The sequence below is a fragment of the Pseudophryne corroboree genome, chromosome 2 (assembly GCF_028390025.1).
Source record: "Pseudophryne corroboree isolate aPseCor3 chromosome 2, aPseCor3.hap2, whole genome shotgun sequence".
Classification (NCBI taxonomy): domain Eukaryota; kingdom Metazoa; phylum Chordata; class Amphibia; order Anura; family Myobatrachidae; genus Pseudophryne; species Pseudophryne corroboree.
The window spans coordinates 354602745-354622925 of record NC_086445.1 but is presented as its reverse complement, the minus strand read 5'-3'; the positions used below and the strand labels follow the sequence as shown (position 1 = coordinate 354622925).

The 20181-nt window shown below is 46.4% G+C and overlaps 1 protein-coding gene across 1 annotated transcript in view; it reads left to right on the top strand.

Annotated features, from left to right (window-relative positions):
* LAMP1 (lysosomal associated membrane protein 1) overlaps positions 1 to 20181 on the top strand; it is a 104720-nt gene that overhangs the window by 60053 nt on the left and 24486 nt on the right. Inside the window, exons 3-5 of the mRNA XM_063953118.1 lie at positions 15992 to 16211; positions 16289 to 16450; positions 17911 to 18110. Coding sequence (XP_063809188.1) covers positions 15992 to 16211; positions 16289 to 16450; positions 17911 to 18110 — 582 coding nt within the window. The remainder of the gene's footprint in view (positions 1 to 15991; positions 16212 to 16288; positions 16451 to 17910; positions 18111 to 20181) is intronic.

The following is a 20181-nucleotide window of genomic DNA, read 5'->3' as shown; positions in this document are numbered from 1 at the left end:
AATCTACAAAGTTTTGTGTGAAAGTACTTAGCGCATGCGCGTTGCGTACCATGCGCATTTTTGCCGAGGAGGACACCAATCGTTGGGTGACTCCACCAAAGGAAGACGTCCTTATTGCTAGCTTAGCGAGAACTGTTATTCCACGGTTCAGTCCATTACACTTAGATACCTTGGATAGGATAAGCGAGGCTAAAGCTATTTTCGTTATCTGGCATTTCACTGCGCCCTATTCTGGTTAACGACTGGGTGATTAAAGCTCTTGATTCCTGGATGTCCCAGATGGTCTCCAAGTCCCAGTCAGATGATCCGTTTGAGGCTATTTCTTTAGCTGATCAAATTACGGAGGCTCTGGCTTATATAGGGGATGCCTTATTAGACACTGTTTATGTGCAGTCTTGCATCTCATCTTTGGCAGTAGCGCCAGATGTTCTCTGTGGCTTTGTAGAAACATAGACTTTGACGCCAAATAAGAACCACTTGGCCCATATAGTCTTTTTTTTTTTTTTTGCCTCAAACCTTATTTGATTCTTATTTCTTTGTAAGGATATCCTTAAGTCTATCATGTTTAAATTGCTCTACCACATCTGATGGGAAGCTATGCCACTTGTCCACTACCCTTTCTGTAAATTAATTTTTCCTTAAATTTCCCCTGAACCTACCTTCCTCCAGTTTCAGTGTATGTCCTCTTGTTCTAATACTTCTCTTCATTTGAAGAATGTTTCCCTCTTGGACTTTTGTTTAAAACTAGAGATGAGCGGGTTCGGTTTTACTCTGTTCTCAAAACGGCATCTTATTGGCTCATGGACGTCGCGTGTTTTGGATAGCCAATAAGAAAAATCCGGATAAAACTGAACTGGCATTAATTCTGGCGTTGCATACGAACCCGCTCATCTCTAGTTAAAACTCTTGATATATTTGAAAGTTTCTATTATGTTCCCCTTTCCCTTCTCTGCTCCAGACCATACATATTGAGATTTATTAGTCTCTTCCAGGAAAGTTTTGTGATGTAGGCCATGCACCATTTTAGTTGCCCTTTATACAGTCTTTAATGTTTTTTAATATCCTTCTAAAGATATGACCTCCAAAATTGAATACAGTATTCTAGATGAGGCCATACCAATGACCTATACAGTAGCATTATTACTTTAATTCTGCTGCTGATTCCTCTCTATGCAACCAAGCATCTGACTAGCCTTCCTCATTGCTTTGTTACATTGCTTACCTGCCTTTAAGTCACCTGAAATAGTGACTCCTAGATCACTTTCCTCCGTAGTTTCCATTATAGTGCCATTAATACTATATTTAGCCTTTGGATTTTTGAGACCCAAGTGCATGATTTTGCATATTTTTTTTAATTAAACTGTAATTGCCACCCTCTTGACCATTCCTCTAGTCTACCTAGATCCTCAATCATTTGTTGTACCCCTCCTGGTGTATCTACCCTGTTGCATACCTTATGTGTCATCAGCAAAAAGGTATACTTTCCCTTTTTAATGCAATTTGCAATGTCGCCAATAAAGATATTAAAAAGCACTGGTCCAAGTACAGATCCCTTGGGTACTCCACTGGTAACATTTCCCTAATGTGAATGCACTCCATTTACTACAACCCTCTTCTTTTTTTTTTTTTTTTCTATCCTGCAACCAAGATCTTACCCATTCAACCATCTTAGTATCCAAACCCAAGAGTTCAAGTTTATTTAGCAGTCTGCAATATGAGACCGTGTCAAAAGCCTTACTTAAGTCTAGATAAGCTAGATCTACAGCCCTTTATTACTTTAGTCACACAGTCAATAAGGTTTGTTTGACATGATCTCCCCCCCAGTGAATCCATGCTGCTTGGGATCCTGTAAATTGCTGGATCTGAGATAATCTACAACGTTTAAGAGTGTTTCCATCAATTCCCCTACTACTGATTCCACTTTTGTGCAGTGGGACTGTGTGCTCTTTTCTAGTCCTCTGGAATTACTCCTGTAGCTAGTGACTGGTTGAATAATTCTGTTAATGGTGCTACTAGCACCCCTTTAAGCTTGGTTTTTAGTATCCTTGGATGTATCCCACCTGGCCCCATTGATTTATACATTTTCAGCTTTGAAAGAAAGTTTTGTTTGGACCTTCTCCTTTTTTGTAAATGTACTTGTTTAATTTTTCTGAATATCCTTGCAACTTAACTGTGGCCCATTCCCCTCTATTTCAGTTGTGAATACTGAGCAAAAATAATTATTACATTGTCTCACTCAACAAGACTCCCATTCTGTCTTCAGTGTTTTATTATTCCGCCTTTTTGTTTTTCTCCTTTCGCTTATCTACATAACAAAACAAAAAAACATTTTCTCCTCAGCTTGTGCCTTTGCACATTTGATTACCTTCTTGGTGTCCTGTCTAACAAGATATATCTTTTGTGTTCACTATTTTATGTCTGCTTTTATATCCTAATAGAATCTCTCTTGCTTTCACAGTACTTGCCACTTCTTTCGCAAATCACACTGGCTTCCTTTTACCTTGTGTTTTTCCTAACACTTTTTTGATACAAAGGTCTGTTGCCTTTTAATATTGCACTTTTTAATGTTTACCACCCCTCCTGTACTCCCAAGTTCATCTACTCTGCTAAAGAATCACTTACACATTTTCCTATCCCTACAAAATCAGCCTTCTTAAAATCTCACACCTTTTTGTTTTTGTGTGGGATGAGTCAGTCTCTGTTTATGCTGAACCATCCTGCTTGACGATCACTGGATTCCAGGTTTTCTCTATCGTCCTAGTGGATGCTGGGGTTCCTGAAAGGACCATGGGGAATAGCGGCTCCGCAGGAGACAGGGCACAAAAAGTAAAGCTTTAGGATCAGGTGGTGTGCACTGGCTCCTCCCCCTATGACCCTCCTCCAAGCCTCAGTTAGATTTTTGTGCCCGGCCGAGAAGGGTGCAATCTAGGTGGCTCTCCTAAAGAGCTGCTTAGAAAAGTTTAGCTTAGGTTTTTTATTTTACAGTGAGTCCTGCTGGCAACAGGATCACTGCAACGAGGGACTTAGGGGAGAAGAAGTGAACTCACCTGCGTGCAGGATGGATTGGCTTCTTGGCTACTGGACATTAGCTCCAGAGGGACGATCACAGGTACAGCCTGGATGGTCACCGGAGCCTCGCCGCCGGCCCCCTTGCAGATGCTGAAACGAGAAGAGGTCCAGAATCGGCGGCAGAAGACTCCTCAGTCTTCTTAAGGTAGCGCACAGCACTGCAGCTGTGCGCCATTTTCCTCCCAGCACACTTCACACGGCAGTCACTGAGGGTGCAGGGCGCTGGGAGGGGGGCGCCCTGGGAGGCAAATGAAAACCTTTTTTGGCTAAAAATACCTCACATATAGCCTCCGGGGGCTATATGGAGATATTTAACCCCTGCCAGAATCCGTTAAGAGCGGGAGACGAGGCCGCCGAAAAAGGGGCGGGGCCTATCTCCTCAGCACACAGCGCCATTTTCCCTCACAGAAAGGCTGGAGGGAAGGCTCCCAGGCTCTCCCCTGCACTGCACTACAGAAACAGGGTTAAAACAGAGAGGGGGGGCACTAATTTGGCGTTAGAAATATATAAAAAAGATGCTATAAGGGAAAACACTTATATAAGGTTGTCCCTATATAATTATAGCGTTTTTGGTGTGTGCTGGCAAACTCTCCCTCTGTCTCTCCAAAGGGCTAGTAGGTCCTGTCCTCTATCAGAGCATTTCCTGTGTGTGTGTGCTGTGTCGGTACGTGTGTGTCGACATGTATGAGGACGATGTTGGTGAGGAGGCGGAGCAATTGCCTGTAATGGTGATGTCACTCTCTAGGGAGTCGACACCGGAATGGATGGCTTATTTAGGGAATTACGTGATAATGTCAACACGCGCCAAGGTCGGTTGACGACATGAGACGGCCGACAAACAATTAGTACCGGTCCAGACGTCTCAAAAACACCGTCAGGGGTTTTAAAACGCCCGTTTACTTTAGTCGGTCGACACAGACACAGACAGGGACACTGAATCCAGTGTCGACGGTGAATAAACAAACGTATTCCTTATTAGGGCCACACGTTAAGGGCAATGAATGGAGGTGTTACATATTTCTGATACTACAAGTACCACAAAAGAGGGTATTATGTGGGATGTGAAAAAACTACCGTAGTTTTTCCTGAATCAGATAAATTAAATGAAGTGTGTGATGATGCGTGGGTTCCCCCCGATAGAAAATATGGGCGGTATACCCTTTCCCGCCAGAAGTTAGGGCGCGTTGGGAAACACCCCTTAGGGTGGATAAGGCGCTCACACGCTTATCAGAACAAGTGGCGGTACCGTCTATAGATAGGGCCGTCCTCAAGGAGCCAGCTGACAGGAGGCTGGAAAAATATCATAAAAAGTATATACACACATACTGGTGTTATACTGCGACCAGCGATCGCCTCAGCCTGGATGTGCAGAGCTGGGGTGGCTTGGTCGGATTCCCTGACTAAAAATATTGATACCCTTGACAGGGACAGTATTTTATTGACTATAGAGCATTTAAAGGATGTATTTCTATATATGCGAGATGCACAGAGGGATATTTGCACTCTGGCATCAAGAGTAAGTGCGATGTCCATATCTGCCAGAAGATGTTTATGGACACGACAGTGGTCAGGTGATGCAGATTCCAAACGGCACAAAGGTGTATTGCCGTATAAAGGAAGAGGAGTTATTTGGGGTCGGTCCATCGGACCTGGTGGCCACGGCAACTGCTGGAAAATCCACCGTTTTTACCCTAAGTCACATCTCTGCAGAAAAAGACACCGTCTTTTCAGCTTCAGTCCTTTCGTCCCTATAAGAGTCATATCTGCCCAGGGATAGAGGAAAGGGAAGAAGACTGCAGCAGGCAGCCCATTCCCAGGAACAGAAGCGTTCCACCGCTTCTGACAAGCTCTCAGCATGACGCTGAGACCGTACAGGACCCCTGGATCCTACAAGTAGTATCCCAGGGGTACAGTTTGGAATGTCGAGACGTTTCCCCTGCGCAGGCTCCTGAAGTCTGCTTTACCAAGGTCTCCCTCCGACAAGGAGGCAGTATGGGAAAAAATTCACGAGCTGTATTCCCAGCAGGTGATAATTAAATTACCCCTCCTACAACAAGAAAAGGGGTATTATTCCACACTATATTGTGGTACTGAAGCCAGAAGGCTAGGTGAGACCTATTCTAAATCTAAAAAAATTTGAACACTTACAAAGGTTCAAATCAAGATGGAGTCACTCAGAGCAGTGATAACGAACCGGGAAGAAGGGGACTATCTGGTGTCCCGAGACATCAGGGATGCTTACCTCCATGTCCCAAATTTGCCCTTATCACTAAGGGTACCTCAGGTTCGTGGTACAGAACTGTCACTATCAGTTTCAGACGCTGCCGTTTGGATTGTCTACGGCACCCCGGGTCTTTACCAAGGTAATGGCCGAAATGATGGTTCTTCTTCGAAGAAAAGGCGTCTTAATTATCCCTTACTTGGACGATCTCCTGATAAGGGCAAAGTCCAGGGAACAGTTGGAGGTCGGAGTAGCACTATCTCGGATACTGTTACAACAGCAGGGGTGGATTCTAAATATTCCAAAATCGCAGCTGATCCCGACAACAAGTCTCCTGTGCTTAGGGATGATTCTGGACACAGTCCAGAAAAAGGTGTTTCTCCCGGAAGAGAAAGCCAGGGAGTTATCCGAGCTAGTCAGGAACCTCCTAAAATCAGTGCATCATTGCACAAGGGCCATGGTAAAAAAATGGTGACTTCCTTCGAAGCAATTCCAGTCGGCAGATTTCATGCAAGAACTTTTCAGTGGGATCTGCTGGACAAATGGTCCGGATCGCATCTTCAGATGCATCAGCGGATAACCCTATATCCAAGGACAAGGGTGTCTCTCCTGTGGTGGTTACAGAGTGCTCATCTTCTAGAGGGCCGCAGATTCGGCATTCAGTTTTGGATGTTGGTGACCACGGAGGCCAGCCCGAGAGGCTGGGGAGCAGTCACACAAGGAAAAAATTTCCAGGGAGTGTGATCAAGTCTGGAGATTTTTCTCCACATAAATATAGCTAAGGGTAAATTTATAATGCTCTAAGCTTAGCAAGACCTCTGCTTCAAGGTCAGCCGGTATTGATCCAGTGGGATAAAACATCACGGCAGTCGCCCACGTAAATAGACAGGGCGGCACAAGAAGCAGGAGGGCAGTGGCAAAAACTGCAAGGACTTTTCGCTGGGCGGAAAATCATGTGATAGCACTGTCAGCAGTGTTTCATTCCGGGAATGGAAACTGGGAAGCAGACTTCCTCAGTAGGCACGACCTCCACCCGGCAGAGTGGGAACTTCATTGGGAAGTTTTCCACATAATTGTAAACCGTTGGGAATTACCAAAGGTGGACATGATGGCGTCCCGTCTGAACAAAAAACGGGACAGGTATTGCGCCAGGTTAAGAGACCCTCAGGCAATAGCTGTGGACGTTCTGGTAACACCGTGGGTGTACCAGTCGGTGTATGTGTTCCATCCTCTGCTTTTCATACCTAAGGTACTGAGAATTATAAGACGTAGAGGAGTAAGAACTATACTCATGGCTCCGGATTGGCCAAGAAGGACTTGGTACCCGGAACTTCAAGAGATGCTCACAGAGGACTTATGGCCTCTGCCGCTAAGAAGGGACTTGTTTCAGCAAGTACCATGTCTGTTCCAAGACTTACCGCAGCTGCGTTTGACGGCATGGCGGTGGAACGCCGGATCCTAAGGGAAAAGGCATTCAGGAAGAGGTCATTCCTACCCTGGTCAAAGCCAGAAAGGAGGTGACCGCACAACATTATCACCACATGTGGCGAAAATATGTTGCGTGGTGTGAGGCCAGGAAGGCCCCACGAAGAAATTTCAACTCGGTCGATTCCTGCATTTCTTGCAAACAGGAGTGTCTATGGGCCTCAAATTGGGGTCCATTAAGGTTCAAATTTCGGCCCTGACGATTTTTCTTCCAGAAAGAATTGGCTTCAGTTCCTGAAGTCCAGAAGTTTGTCAAGGGAGTATTGCATATACAACCCCCTTTTGTGCCTCCAGTGGCACTGTGGGATCTCAACGTAGTTCTGGGATTCCTCAAAACACATTGGTTTAAAACCAGTCAAATCTGTGGATTTGAAGCATCTCACATTGGTGGTTTTTTTCTCAAAAAAGCCCATATCTGTTTGTCCATTCGGACAGGGCAGAGCTGCGGACTCGTCCCCAGTTCTCTCCCTAAGGTGGTGTCAGTGTTTCACCTGAACCAGCTTATTGTGGTGTCTTGCGCCTACTAGGGACTTGGAGGACTCCAAGTTGCTAGATGTGGTCAGGGCCCTGAAAATATAGGTTCCAGGACGGCTGGAGTCAGGAAAACTGACTTGCTGTTATCCTGTATGCACCCAACAAACTGGGTGCTCTTGCTTTTAAGCAGACTTTTGCTAGTTGGATGTGTAATACAATTCAGCTTGCACATTCTGTGGCAGGCCTGCCACAGCCAAAATATGTAAATGCCCATTCCACAAGGAAGGTGGGCTCATCTTGGGCGGCTGCCCGAGGGGTCTCGGCTTTACAACTTTGCCGAGCGGCTATTTAGTCAGGGGCAAACACGTTTGTAAAATCCTACAAATTTGATACCCTGGCTAAGGAGGACCTGGAGTTCTCTCATTCGGTGCTGCAGAGTCATCCGCACTCTCCCGCCCGTTTGGGAGCTTTGGTATAATCCCCATGGTCCTTTCAGGAACCCCAGCATCCACTAGGACGATAGAGAAAATAAGAATTTACTTACCGATAATTCTATTTCTCGGAGTCCGTAGTGGATGCTGGGCGCCCATCCCAAGTGCGGATTATCTGCATTACTTGTACATAGTTACAAAAATCGGGTTATTATTGTTGTGAGCCATCCTTTCAGAGGCTCCGCTGTTATCATACTGTTAACTGGGTTCAGATCACAGGTTGTACAGTGTGATTGGTGTGGCTGGTATGAGTCTTACCCGGGATTCATAAATCCTTCCTTATTGTGTACGCTCGTCCGGGCACAGTACCTAACTGAGGCTTGGAGGAGGGTCATAGGGGGAGGAGCCAGTGCACACCACCTGATCCTAAAGCTTTACTTTTTGTGCCCTGTCTCCTGCGGAGCCGCTATTCCCCATGGTCCTTTCAGGAACCCCAGCATCCACTACGGACTCCGAGAAATAGAATTATCGGTAAGTAAATTCTTATTTTCACCCACTTTTACATCAGATAATCTGTCTCCATTGTAAGTATTAAGTCTAATATTGCATCTTTCTGAGTAGGCTCACTCACCAATTGGTGCAGGGATGCTCCCTGCAAGGAATTCAAAATGTCCATACTGCTAGTGGAACTAGCAACAGACACCTCCCAGTTAACATCAGAAAGATTAAAGTCTTCCATGATTATTATCTCCACTTTTAGTGCCATTTTAGTGATGTCCTGCAATAGGTTTTTGTCCGGTTCCTCTTCCTGACCAGGTGGCCTGCTTAGGACCTGGAAGGCTGATACTGAGTCCAAACACACTTTGAAGGCAGTCCCTTTTGAGGGTGACTTCCTGTTTTCATCAGGCCCAAGGGTAAGGGAAACTTTTTAGTCCTTCCGAAGTCTGACTAGATTTTCCCATCTAGGTTGCTCTTCAGTTCATGGTACCCTTGGAACCCATTGTCCTGCCGCCAAGGCTGCAGGACAATCTGCATGATGGCCTGAGGGCCCTGACCCACCCTCAGGTGGTGGGGGCCTGTTTACTCAGGTTTCAGGATATTTGGTTTAAAATCTGCAAGGATCCGTTGGATGAGTGGAATTGTGTCCAGGGGTTACATTGTGGAGTCCTGTCCCAAAATGTTTTTTTATTTCTCTGACGTCCTAGTGGATGCTGGGAACTCCGTAAGGACCATGGGGAATAGCGGGCTCCGAAGGAGGCTGGGCACTCCTCCAAGCCTCAGTTAGATTTTGTGCCCGGCCGAGGTTGGATGCACATTAGGGGCTCTCCTGAGCCTTTAGAAAGAAAGTATAGAAATTGGGTTTTTTTATTTTCAGTGAGACCTGCTGGCAACAGGCTCACTGCAGCGAGGGACTAAGGGGAGAAGAAGCAAACCTGCCTGCTTGCAGCCAGCTTGGGCTTCTTAGGCTACTGGACACCATTAGCTCCAGAGGGATCGACCGCAGGCCCAGCCTTGGTGTTCGGTCCCGAAGCCGCGCCGCCGTCCCCCTTACAGAGCCAGATGCAAGAAGAGGTCCGGAAAATCGGTGGCAGAAGACATCAGTCTTCACCAAGGTAGCGCACAGCACTGCAGCTGTGCGCCATTGCTCCTCACACACACTTCACACTCCGGTCACTGAGGGTGCAGGGCGCTGGGGGGGGGGCGCCCTGAGAAGCAATAATAACACCTTGGCTGGCAAAAATACCACAATATATAGCCCCAGAGGCTATATATGTGGAAAATACCCCTGCCAGAATATAGGAAAAAGCGGGAGAATAGTCTGCGGAAAAGGGGCGGAGCTATCTCCTTCAGCACACTGGCGCCATTTTTCCCTCACAGCTCCGCTGGAAGGAAGCTCCCTGGCTCTCCCCTGCAGTCTACACTACAGAAAAGGGTAAAAAAGAGAGGAGGGGCACTAAATTTAGGCGCAGTATACATTTATATAGAAAAAGCAGCTATAGGGTACATAACTCAGTTAGTCCCTGCATTATATAGCGCTCTGGTGTGTGCTGGCATACTCTCACTCTGTCCCCCCAAAGGGCTTTTGTGGGTCCTGTCCTCTGTTAGAGCATTCCCTGTGTGTGTGCGGTGTGTCGGTACGGCTGTGTCGACATGTTTGATCAGGATAATGATGTGGAGACGGAGCAGATGCCTTTAGAAGGGATGTCACCCCCTGCGGGGCAGACACCTGAGTTGGATGAGCTTATGGAAAGAAATGAGTGCACGTATAGACTCCTTACATAAGAAATTTGACGACATGCCAAATGTGGGACAGCCGACTTCTCAGCTCGTGCCTGTCCAGGCGTCTCAAAGGTCATCAGGGGCTCTGAAACGCCCGCTACCTCAGATCGCAGACGCAGATGTCGACACTGATACTGACACCAGTGTCGACGAAGATGAGTCTAACCTGATGCCCACTAAGGCCATTCACTGCATGATTGAGGCAATGAAAGAGGTGTTACACATTTCTGATATAAATACAGGTACCACTAAAAAGGGTATTATGTTTGGGGAGAAAAAACTACCCGTAGTTTTTCCCCCATCAGATGAATTAAATGAAGTGTGTGAAGAAGCGTGGGCTTTCCCTGATAAAAAATTGGTAATTCCTACGAAGGTACTAATGGCGTTCCCTTTCCCGCCAGAGGATAGGTCACGTTGGGAAACACCTCCTAGGGTGGATAAAGCGCTCACACGTTTGTCTAAAAAGGTGGCACTACCGTCTCCGGATACGGCCGCCCTCAAGGAACCTGCTGATAGAAAGCAGGAGGCGATCCTGAAGTCTGTATACACACACTCGGGCATTATACTTAGGCCAGCTATTGCGTCAGCATGGATGTGCAGTGCTGCCGCTGCGTGGTCAGATAAACTGTCAGAAAATATTGACACACTAGACAGAGACACGATCCTGCTAACCATAGACCATATCAAAGACTCAGTCTTATATATGAGAGGTGCACAGAGGGAAATCTGCCGGCTGGCATCTAAAGTAAGTGCATTGTCCATTTCTGCTAGGAGAGGCTTATGGACTCGCCAGTGGACAGGAGATGCAGATTCTAAAAGGCACATGGAAGTTTTGCCTTATAAGGGTGAGGAATTATTTGGGGATGGTCTCTCTGACCTAGTTTCCACAGCAACGTCTGGGAAGTCAGCATTTTTACCCCATGTCCCCTCACAACCTAAGAAGGCGCCGTTTTATCAGGTTCAGTCCTTTCGGACCCAGAAAAACAAGCGTGGAAAAAGCGGGCCTTTTCTGTCCAGAGGCAGAGGTAGCGGAAAAAGGCTGCAACAAACAGCAGGTTCCCAGGAGCAAAAGTCCTCCCCCGCTTCTTCTTCCAAGTCCGCCGCATGACGGTGGGGCTCCACAGGCGGAGCCAGGTACGGTGGGGGGCCGCCTCAAGAATTTCAGCGATCAGTGGGCTCGCTCACAGGTGGATCCCTGGATCCTTCAAATAGTATCTCAGGGGTACAAACTGGAATTCGAGGCGTCTCCACCCCACCGGTTCCTAAAATCTGCCTTGCCGATTGCTCCCTCAGACAGGGAGGCGGTGCTAGCGGCAATTCACAAGCTGTATTCCCAGCAGGTGATAATCAAGGTACCCCTACTTCAACAAGGCCGGGGTTACTATTCCACACTATTTGTGGTGCCGAAACCGGACGGTTCGGTGGGACCCATTTTAAATTTGAAATCCTTGAACACATACATAAAAAAATTCAAGTTCAAGATGGAATCGCTCAGGGCGGTTATTGCAAGCCTGGACGAGGGGGATTACATGGTATCCCTGGACATCAAGGATGCTTACTTGCATGTCCCCATTTATCATCCTCACCAGGAGTACCTCAGATTTGTGGTACAGGATTGCCATTACCAATTCCAGACGCTGCCGTTTGGACTGTCCACGGCACCGAGGGTATTTACCAAGGTTATGGCGGAAATGATGATACTCCTTCGAAAAAAGGGAGTTTTAATTATCCCGTACTTGGACGATCTCCTAATAAAGGCGAGGTCCAAGGAACAGTTGTTGGTGGGAGTAGCACTATCTCAGGAAGTGCTGCACCAGCACGGCTGGATTCTAAATATCCCAAAGTCACAGCTGGTTCCGACGACACGTCTACTGTTCCTGGGTATGATTCTGGATACAGTCCAGAAAAAAGTGTTTCTCCCGGAGGAGAAAGCCAGGGAGTTGTCATCTCTAGTCAGAGACCTCCTGAAACCAAAACAGGTATCGGTGCATCACTGCACGCGGGTCCTGGGAAAGATGGTAGCTTCTTACGAAGCAATTCCCTTCGGCAGGTTCCATGCCAGAATCTTTCAGTGGGACCTGTTGGACAAATGGTCCGGATCGCATCTTCAGATGCATCGCTTAATAACCCTGTCTCCAAGAACCAGGGTGTCTCTACTGTGGTGGCTGCAGAGTGCCCATCTTCTAGAGGGCCGCAGGTTCGGCATACAGGACTGGGTCCTGGTGACCACGGATGCCAGCCTTCGAGGCTGGGGGGCAGTCACACGGGGAAGAAACTTCCAAGGACTATGGTCGAGTCAGGAGACTTCCCTTCACATAAATATTCTGGAACTAAGGGCCATTTACAATGCCCTAAGTCAAGCAAAATCCCTGCTCCTACACCAGCCGGTGCTGATCCAGTCAGACAACATCACGGCAGTCGCCCATGTAAATCGACAGGGCGGCACAAGAAGCAGAATGGCAATGGCAGAAGCCACAAGAATTCTCCGATGGGCGGAGAATCATGTACTAGCACTGTCAGCAGTGTTCATTCCGGGAGTGGACAACTGGGAAGCAGACTTCCTCAGCAGACACGACCTCCACCCGGGAGAGTGGGGACTTCATCCAGAAGTCTTCCAGATGCTGGTACACCGTTGGGAAAAACCACAGGTGGACATGATGGCGTCCCGCCTCAACAAAAAGTTAAAAAGATATTGCGCCGGGTCAAGGGACCCTCAGGCGATAGCTGTGGACGCTCTAGTGACACCGTGGGTGTACCAGTCGGTTTATGTGTTCCCTCCTCTGCCTCTCATACCAAAGGTATTGAGAATAATAAGAAAGCGAGGAGTAAACACAATTCTCGTGGTTCCGGATTGGCCAAGACGAGCGTGGTACCCGGAACTTCAAGAGATGATCTCAGAGGACCCGTGGCCTCTGCCGCTCAGACAAGACCTGCTACAGCAGGGGCCCTGTCTGTTCCAAGACTTACCGCGGCTGCGTTTGACGGCATGGCGGTTGAACGCTGGATCCTGAAGGAAAAGGGTATTCCGGAAGAAGTCATTCCTACGCTTATTAAAGCCAGGAAAGATGTTACGGCAAATCATTATCACCGCATATGGCGGAAATATGTTGCATGGTGCGAGGCCGAAAAGGCCCCAACAGAGGAATTTCAACTAGGTCGATTTCTGCATTTCCTGCAAGCAGGAGTGAATATGGGCCTAAAACTAGGCTCCATTAAAGTACAGATCTCGGCTCTGTCGATTTTCTTTCAAAAAGAACTAGCTTCAGTACCTGAAGTTCAGACATTTGTGAAAGGAGTGCTGCATATTCAGCCCCCGTTTGTGCCTCCTGTGGCACCTTGGGATCTCAAGGTGTTGAGTTTCTTAAAATCACATTGGTTTGAGCCACTAAAAACCGTGGATCTGAAATATCTCACGTGGAAAGTGGTCATGTTATTGGCCTTGGCTTCAGCCAGGCGAGTGTCAGAATTGGCGGCTTTATCATGTAAAAGCCCTTATCTGATTTTCCATATGGATAGGGCAGAATTGAGGACTCGTCCCCAGTTTCTCCCTAAGGTGGTGTCAGCGTTTCACCTGAACCAGCCTATTGTGGTGCCTGCGGCTACTAGGCATTTGGAGGACTCCAAGTTGCTAGACGTTGTCAGGGCCCTGAAAATATGTTTCCAGGACGGCTGGAGTCAGAAAATCTGACTCGCTGTTTATCCTGTATGCACCCAACAAGCTGGGTGCTCCTGCTTCTAAGCAGACTATTGCTCGCTGGATTTGTAGTACAATTCAGCTTGCACATTCTGTGGCAGGCCTGCCACAGCCAAAATCTGTAAATGCCCATTCCACAAGGAAGGTGGGCTCATCTTGGGCGGCTGCCCGAGGGGTCTCGGCTTTACAACTTTGCCGAGCAGCTACTTGGTCAGGGGCAAACACGTTTGCAAAATTCTACAAATTTGATACCCTGGCTGAGGAGGACCTGGAGTTCTCTCATTCGGTGCTGCAGAGTCATCCGCACTCTCCCGCCCGTTTGGGAGCTTTGGTATAATCCCCATGGTCCTTACGGAGTTCCCAGCATCCACTAGGACGTCAGAGAAAATAAGAATTTACTCACCGGTAATTCTATTTCTCGTAGTCCGTAGTGGATGCTGGGCGCCCATCCCAAGTGCGGATTGTCTGCAATACTTGTAAATAGTTATTGCTAACTAAAGGGTTATTGTTGAGCCATCTGTTGAGAGGCTCAGTTGTTTTCATACTGTCAAACTGGATATAGTATCACGAGTTGTACGGTGTGATTGGTGTGGCTGGTATGAGTCTTACCCGGGATTCAAAATCCTTCCTTATTATGTCAGCTCGTCCGGGCACAGTGTCCTAACTGAGGCTTGGAGGAGGGTCATAGTGGGAGGAGCCAGTGCACACCAGGTAGTCATAAATCTTTCTAGAGTGCCCAGCCTCCTTCGGAGCCCGCTATTCCCCATGGTCCTTACGGAGTTCCCAGCATCCACTACGGACTACGAGAAATAGAATTACCGGTGAGTAAATTCTTATTTTTTTTATTTTTTTTGTGCCACCCCTCTTCCTCAAGATTGCTGCTAAACAACTGTTCTTATGCAGGCAGTCTCTACTCTTCCTACTTCTGAGTAATCATTTTGTTTCTCCTTCGTCCTAGAGGATGCTGGGGACTCCAAAAGGACCATGGGGTATAGACTGGATCCGCAGGAGACATGGGCACTTTAAGACTTGAAATGGGTGTGAACTGGCTCCTCCCTGGGTAGCAATAAGACCTGAAATCAGCCTGGCAAAAGTACATACAGTGCAGGGGCACTGTATACTACCCCCGCCAGTATAAAAAAATAGCGTGACATAAGCGCGCCATTACGGGGGCGGGGCTTGGTCCTCCCAGCTCTAATCAGCGCCATTTTATCTCCACAGTGAAGCTGCATGAGACGCTGGCCCTGACCTCCACTTCTGTGACAAGTAACAGGGTGCTAAACGGGGGGGGCACAGCAAAATTGGTGTTGATTATTATCATTAAAAGCGCTGTCAGGTCGGGCCATTTTATATATATATATATATATATAATATACACTACTCAAAAAAATAAAGGGAACACTAAAATAACACATCCTAGATCTGAATGAAATATTCTTATTAAATACTTTGTTCTTTACATAGTTGAATGTGCTGACAACAAAATCGCACAAAAATTTTCAATGGAAATCAAATTTATTAACCCATGGAGGTCTGGATTTGGAGTCACCCTCAAAATTAAAGTGGAAAAACACTACAGGCTGATCCAACTTTGATGTAATGTCCTTAAAACAAGTCAAAATGAGGCTCAGTAGTGTGTGTGGCCTCCACGTGCCTTTATGACCTCCCTACAACCCACACAAGTGGCTCAGGTAGTGCAGCTCAGATGTGCAGGTAGTGCAGCTCAGGTAGTGCAGCTCAGATGTATGCAAGAGGAAATTATATTTGCAACTCAACGTGAAGTGCATTCCTCAAAGTCCGTCTGGGTGGCGCTGAGCTCCTTCCCTGACTTGTCTGGTCTATTGCCAGTCCATCTGGGTGACGCTGAGCTCCTTACCTGACTTCTCTGGTTTATTGCCAGTTTGCCTTTTGCTGTTGGAGGCAATTTTACTTAACAGCTATTCATTTTCTTTTTGTCTTTCTCCGTGCGCCGTTGCTTTATGTAGATTGTGGTACTGTTGGAGGGGGAAGGGTTATATAGGGGGAAGGAGCCAGCTTTTAACTGTTTTAGTGCCAGTCTCCAAAGCCCACACTATATACCCTGGGGTAATGGAGTATCCCCCAGATGGACTTCAAGGCATAGATTTTACAGTGAGTAAAAAAATCTGAGTGTCTGTGATAGAAAATAGAGCAAAGATATAAAAAGGGTGTTATATAAAAAAGGGTGTTATCCAAAAAATGGTCAACACCTATAAAACGCTTTGCATTTAGCTACAGCGAGTTACGAACCCTATAATCTTACAGTTTCGAAAAACAATCTGCCACTTGTGTTTAATAGTGTGTTTGTTTATATTCCAGGTTACAGCTTTGATTTTGTTACCTGAAAATGCAGCCACAGATCCAACAAGCACCTGTGGCAAAGAGAACACAACTGCACCACTTCTGGTCATCAAGTTTGGAAATGGCCACTTGCTAAGCATGAATTTCACCAAGTCTAAGACACAGTATCAAGTTGATGAACTAGTGTTTACTTACAATCTTTCAGATAAAGCTACTTTCCCTAATGCAGTTGAGAATGGTGAGTTTATGGCGATTTCTTTTACATTTGTCTTTTTATAAGAATGTTTTATATCATTGATTTTCTTTGCTTTTCAGGAACTAAGGAAGTGTCATCAACGAAAACGGCAATAGCCGCTAATATCAACTATCTTTACAAGTGTTCAAATCCGCATCAAGTCACAATGGGAAATGTAAATGTGACATTTTATAATGTTTCATTGGAAGCATATCTGAACAACAAAACCTTCAGTTTAAACGGTATGACTATCTACTTTTACTGAAACAAAGCATCCTGTTAGCAAACTTTCCCCTAGCAGGAATTTAGTTGTATGTGTTGGGACATTGTCTTTCAAGAACAGCACATCGTGACAACTGGCATTGTAAGTCTTCTCTTTCACCTCATAGAGTTGTGAGGAAAAACTTGCACAGTGAGCACTACTGTAACTCCCCAGTACTTTATGTGCGCAGCTGGGCATCATCTACTTACCATATTTAGAACGTTTCCATAATCCATACCTCCCAACTGTCCTGATTCACTGAGTTCTAGAGGGTTTAGAAATTGCATCCAAGTGGTTGGTGTTTCATTCAAAAGGGATGTGTTAGGGTAAGGTTAGGTGGCTCAAGGGCATGACTTATGTGCTGATTAATATGTGTAAATGTTGTTGGGATGCGTGCAGAATACCTTTTATCTCCTCCCAAGACCCACCCACCCCCTCTTTAATCTTATTCACATGTCCTAATTGTCTTGTAATACAACATTTTGGGTTCATGACTTTCCAAGAGTTTGAGATATGCCCTTGCATGCGTACTGATACTGAGGAAAAAACAAAACATGGCATAGAGCAGATGAAAGGGAAACCAGATATTTGCTGATAACTTAAATTATTTCTTACTGAATTTTCAGACTAAGCTTTCCCTGTAGCAGGTGAAACTGCCAATGACTATATTTGATATAAAGCAGAATATTCATTTGTCTTCTGTATTTTAGCTCTTAAGTGCAAAACATTCTTGTTCCTATAATTGCTCGAAGGAACAGTCCTTTTTTTTTTTTTTTTTTTTTTTTTTGTGTTGCGTGAGGAGAAATACTCTGTATATAGTTGTAGAAGGCAAAACGGTTTTATACCCGACAGTTATCTTTGCTATCATCCCTTATGCCAATGTGCATTCAATGCATGCTAATAATACCCCTTTCGCACCTAAATCCCGGGTCCAATCCAGGTCACTGTTTGTTTCAAGCAGTGTCACAGCTGCTCAAACTCCTTTTCTCACCGCGTGGCCTGTGACTTCTCCTTCACACTGCACTCGTGTCTGCCCTTCATACACAGCCATTTGTCCGCTTTTAAATGTAACCCAGGTCATGTCTTCCACACTGCATTTTATCCAGGTTTGTCCCAGGAATAACCCCCGAGTCAGAGACTCTTGTGTGAAAGGGCAATAAGCAATTGCAACGGAGAAATCAATGTGATCTTTAAATACCAATTACAACAAGGGTTTGAGACTGAAAAAGGTTGTGTTTGAGTCATAGGCAATATCATGTGATGAGCACCTGCTTTTTGATTATGCTATTATCTAATCTAGTGTCATTAACTTTCTGTTGTAGATTACTTCCAATATGTGGGCAATCTAGGTTTTACATTGGAGTTTTTAAAAAAGCAATATGGCACGTTTTTAACTATAGAACATATGCGTGTTAATTTTGACTTTTCATTTCTTTATAGTTTCTTTATGCAGTGAGGATACTAGTCCAACCTCCGGACCACCTGTTCCACCAACCACTGCTACACCAACCACTGCACCTGTAAACCCCCAAACACCTAAACCCGGGGATTATAGGGTTAATACAACTTCTGGGGTAGCTTGCATATTGGCCAAGATGGGTTTGCAGCTTAATATTACCTACACCAATAAAGCTGGCAAGGTATGTATGTTGTTTTTGCAGTATGTTTCTCTAACGTCCTAAGTGGATGCTGGGGACTCCGTAAGGACCATGGGGAATAGCGGCTCCGCAGGAGACTGGGCACAAAAGTAAAAGCTTTAGGACTACCTGGTGTGCACTGGCTCCTCCCCCTATGACCCTCCTCCAAGCCTCAGTTAGATTTTTGTGCCCGAACGAGAAGGGTGCACACTAGGTGGCTCTCCTGAGCTGCTTAGTGAAAAGTTTAGTTTTAGGTTTTTTATTTTCAGTGAGACCTGCTGGCAACAGGCTCACTGCACCGAGGGACTAAGGGGAGAAGAAGCGAACTCACCTGCGTGCAGAGTGGATTGGGCTTCTTAGGCTACTGGACATTAGCTCCAGAGGGACGATCACAGGCCCAGCCATGGATGGGTCCCAGAGCCGCGCCGCCGGCCCCCTTACAGAGCCAGAAGACTGAAGAGGTCCGGGAAATCGGCGGCAGAAGACGTCCTGTCTTCAATAAGGTAGCGCACAGCACCGCAGCTGTGCGCCATTGCTCTCAGCACACTTCACACTCCGGTCACTGAGGGTGCAGGGCGCTGGGGGGGGGGGCGCCCTGAGACGCAATAAAAACACCTTAGATGGCTAAAAATACATCACATATAGCTCCTGGGCTATATGGATGCATTTAACCCCTGCCAGTTTTTCCTTAAAAAAGCGGGAGAAAGGCTCCGCCCCCTTCTCGGCAGCCTATCTCCTCAGCACACAAGCGCCATTTTCCCTCACAGCTCCGTTGGAGGGAAGCTCCCTGACTCTCCCCTGCAGTCCTGCACTACAGAAACAGGGTAAAACAAGAGAGGGGGGGCACTAAATTTGGCAGATTAATAATACAGCAGCTATATAAGGGAAAAACACTTATATAAGGTTATCCCTGTGTATATATATATATATATATATATATATATATATCTATATATCGCGCTCTGGTGTGTGCTGGCAAACTCTCCCTCTGTCTCCCCAAAGGGCTAGTGGGGTCCTGTCCTCTATCAGAGCATCCCCTGTGTGTGTGCTGTGTGTCGGTACGTTGTGTCGACATGTATGAGGAGGAAAATGGTATGGAGGCGGAGCAATTGCCTGTAATAGTGATGTCACCCCCTAGGGAGTCGACACCTGACTGGATGGTCGTATGGAAGGAATTACGTGATAGCGTCAGCACTTTACAAAAGACTGTTGGCGACATGAGACAACCGGAAAAACAGTTAATACCTGTCCAGGCGTCTCAAACACCGTCAGGGGCTCTAAAGCGCCCGTTACCTCAGATGGTCGACACAGACCCAGACACGGACACTGACTCCAGTGTCGACGGTGAGGAAACAAACGTATTTTCCAGTAGGGCCACACGTTACATGATCACGGCAATGAAGGAGGTTTTGAACATTTCTGATACTACAAGTACCACAAAAAAGGGTATTATGTGGGGTGTGAAAAAACTACCCGTAGTTTTTCCTGAATCAGATGAATTAAATGAGGTGTGTGATGAAGCGTGGGTTTCCCCCGATAAAAAACTGCTAATTTCTAAAAAATTATTGGCATTATACCCTTTCCCGCCAGAGGTTAGGGCGCGTTGGGAAACACCCCCTAGGGTAGATAAGGCGCTCACACGCTTATCAAAGCAAGTTGCTCCTGATACGGCCGCCCTCAAGGAGCCAGCTGATAGAAAGCTGAAAAATATCCTAAAAAGTATATACACACATACTGGTGTTATACTGAGACCAGCAATCGCCTCAGCCTGGATGTGCAGTGCTGGGGTGGCTTGGTTGGATTCCCTGACTGAAAATATTGATACCCTGGACAGGGACAGTATATTATTGACTATAGAGCATTTAAAGGATGCATTTCTATATATGCGAGATGCACAGAGGGATATTTGCACTCTGGCATCAAGAGTAAGTGCGCTGTCCATTTCTGCCAGAAGAGGGTTATGGACGCGACAGTGGTCAGGTGATGCGGATTCCAAACGGCATATGGAAGTATTGCCGTATAAAGGGGAGGAGTTATTTGGGGTCGGTCTATCGGACCTGGTGGCCACGGCAAC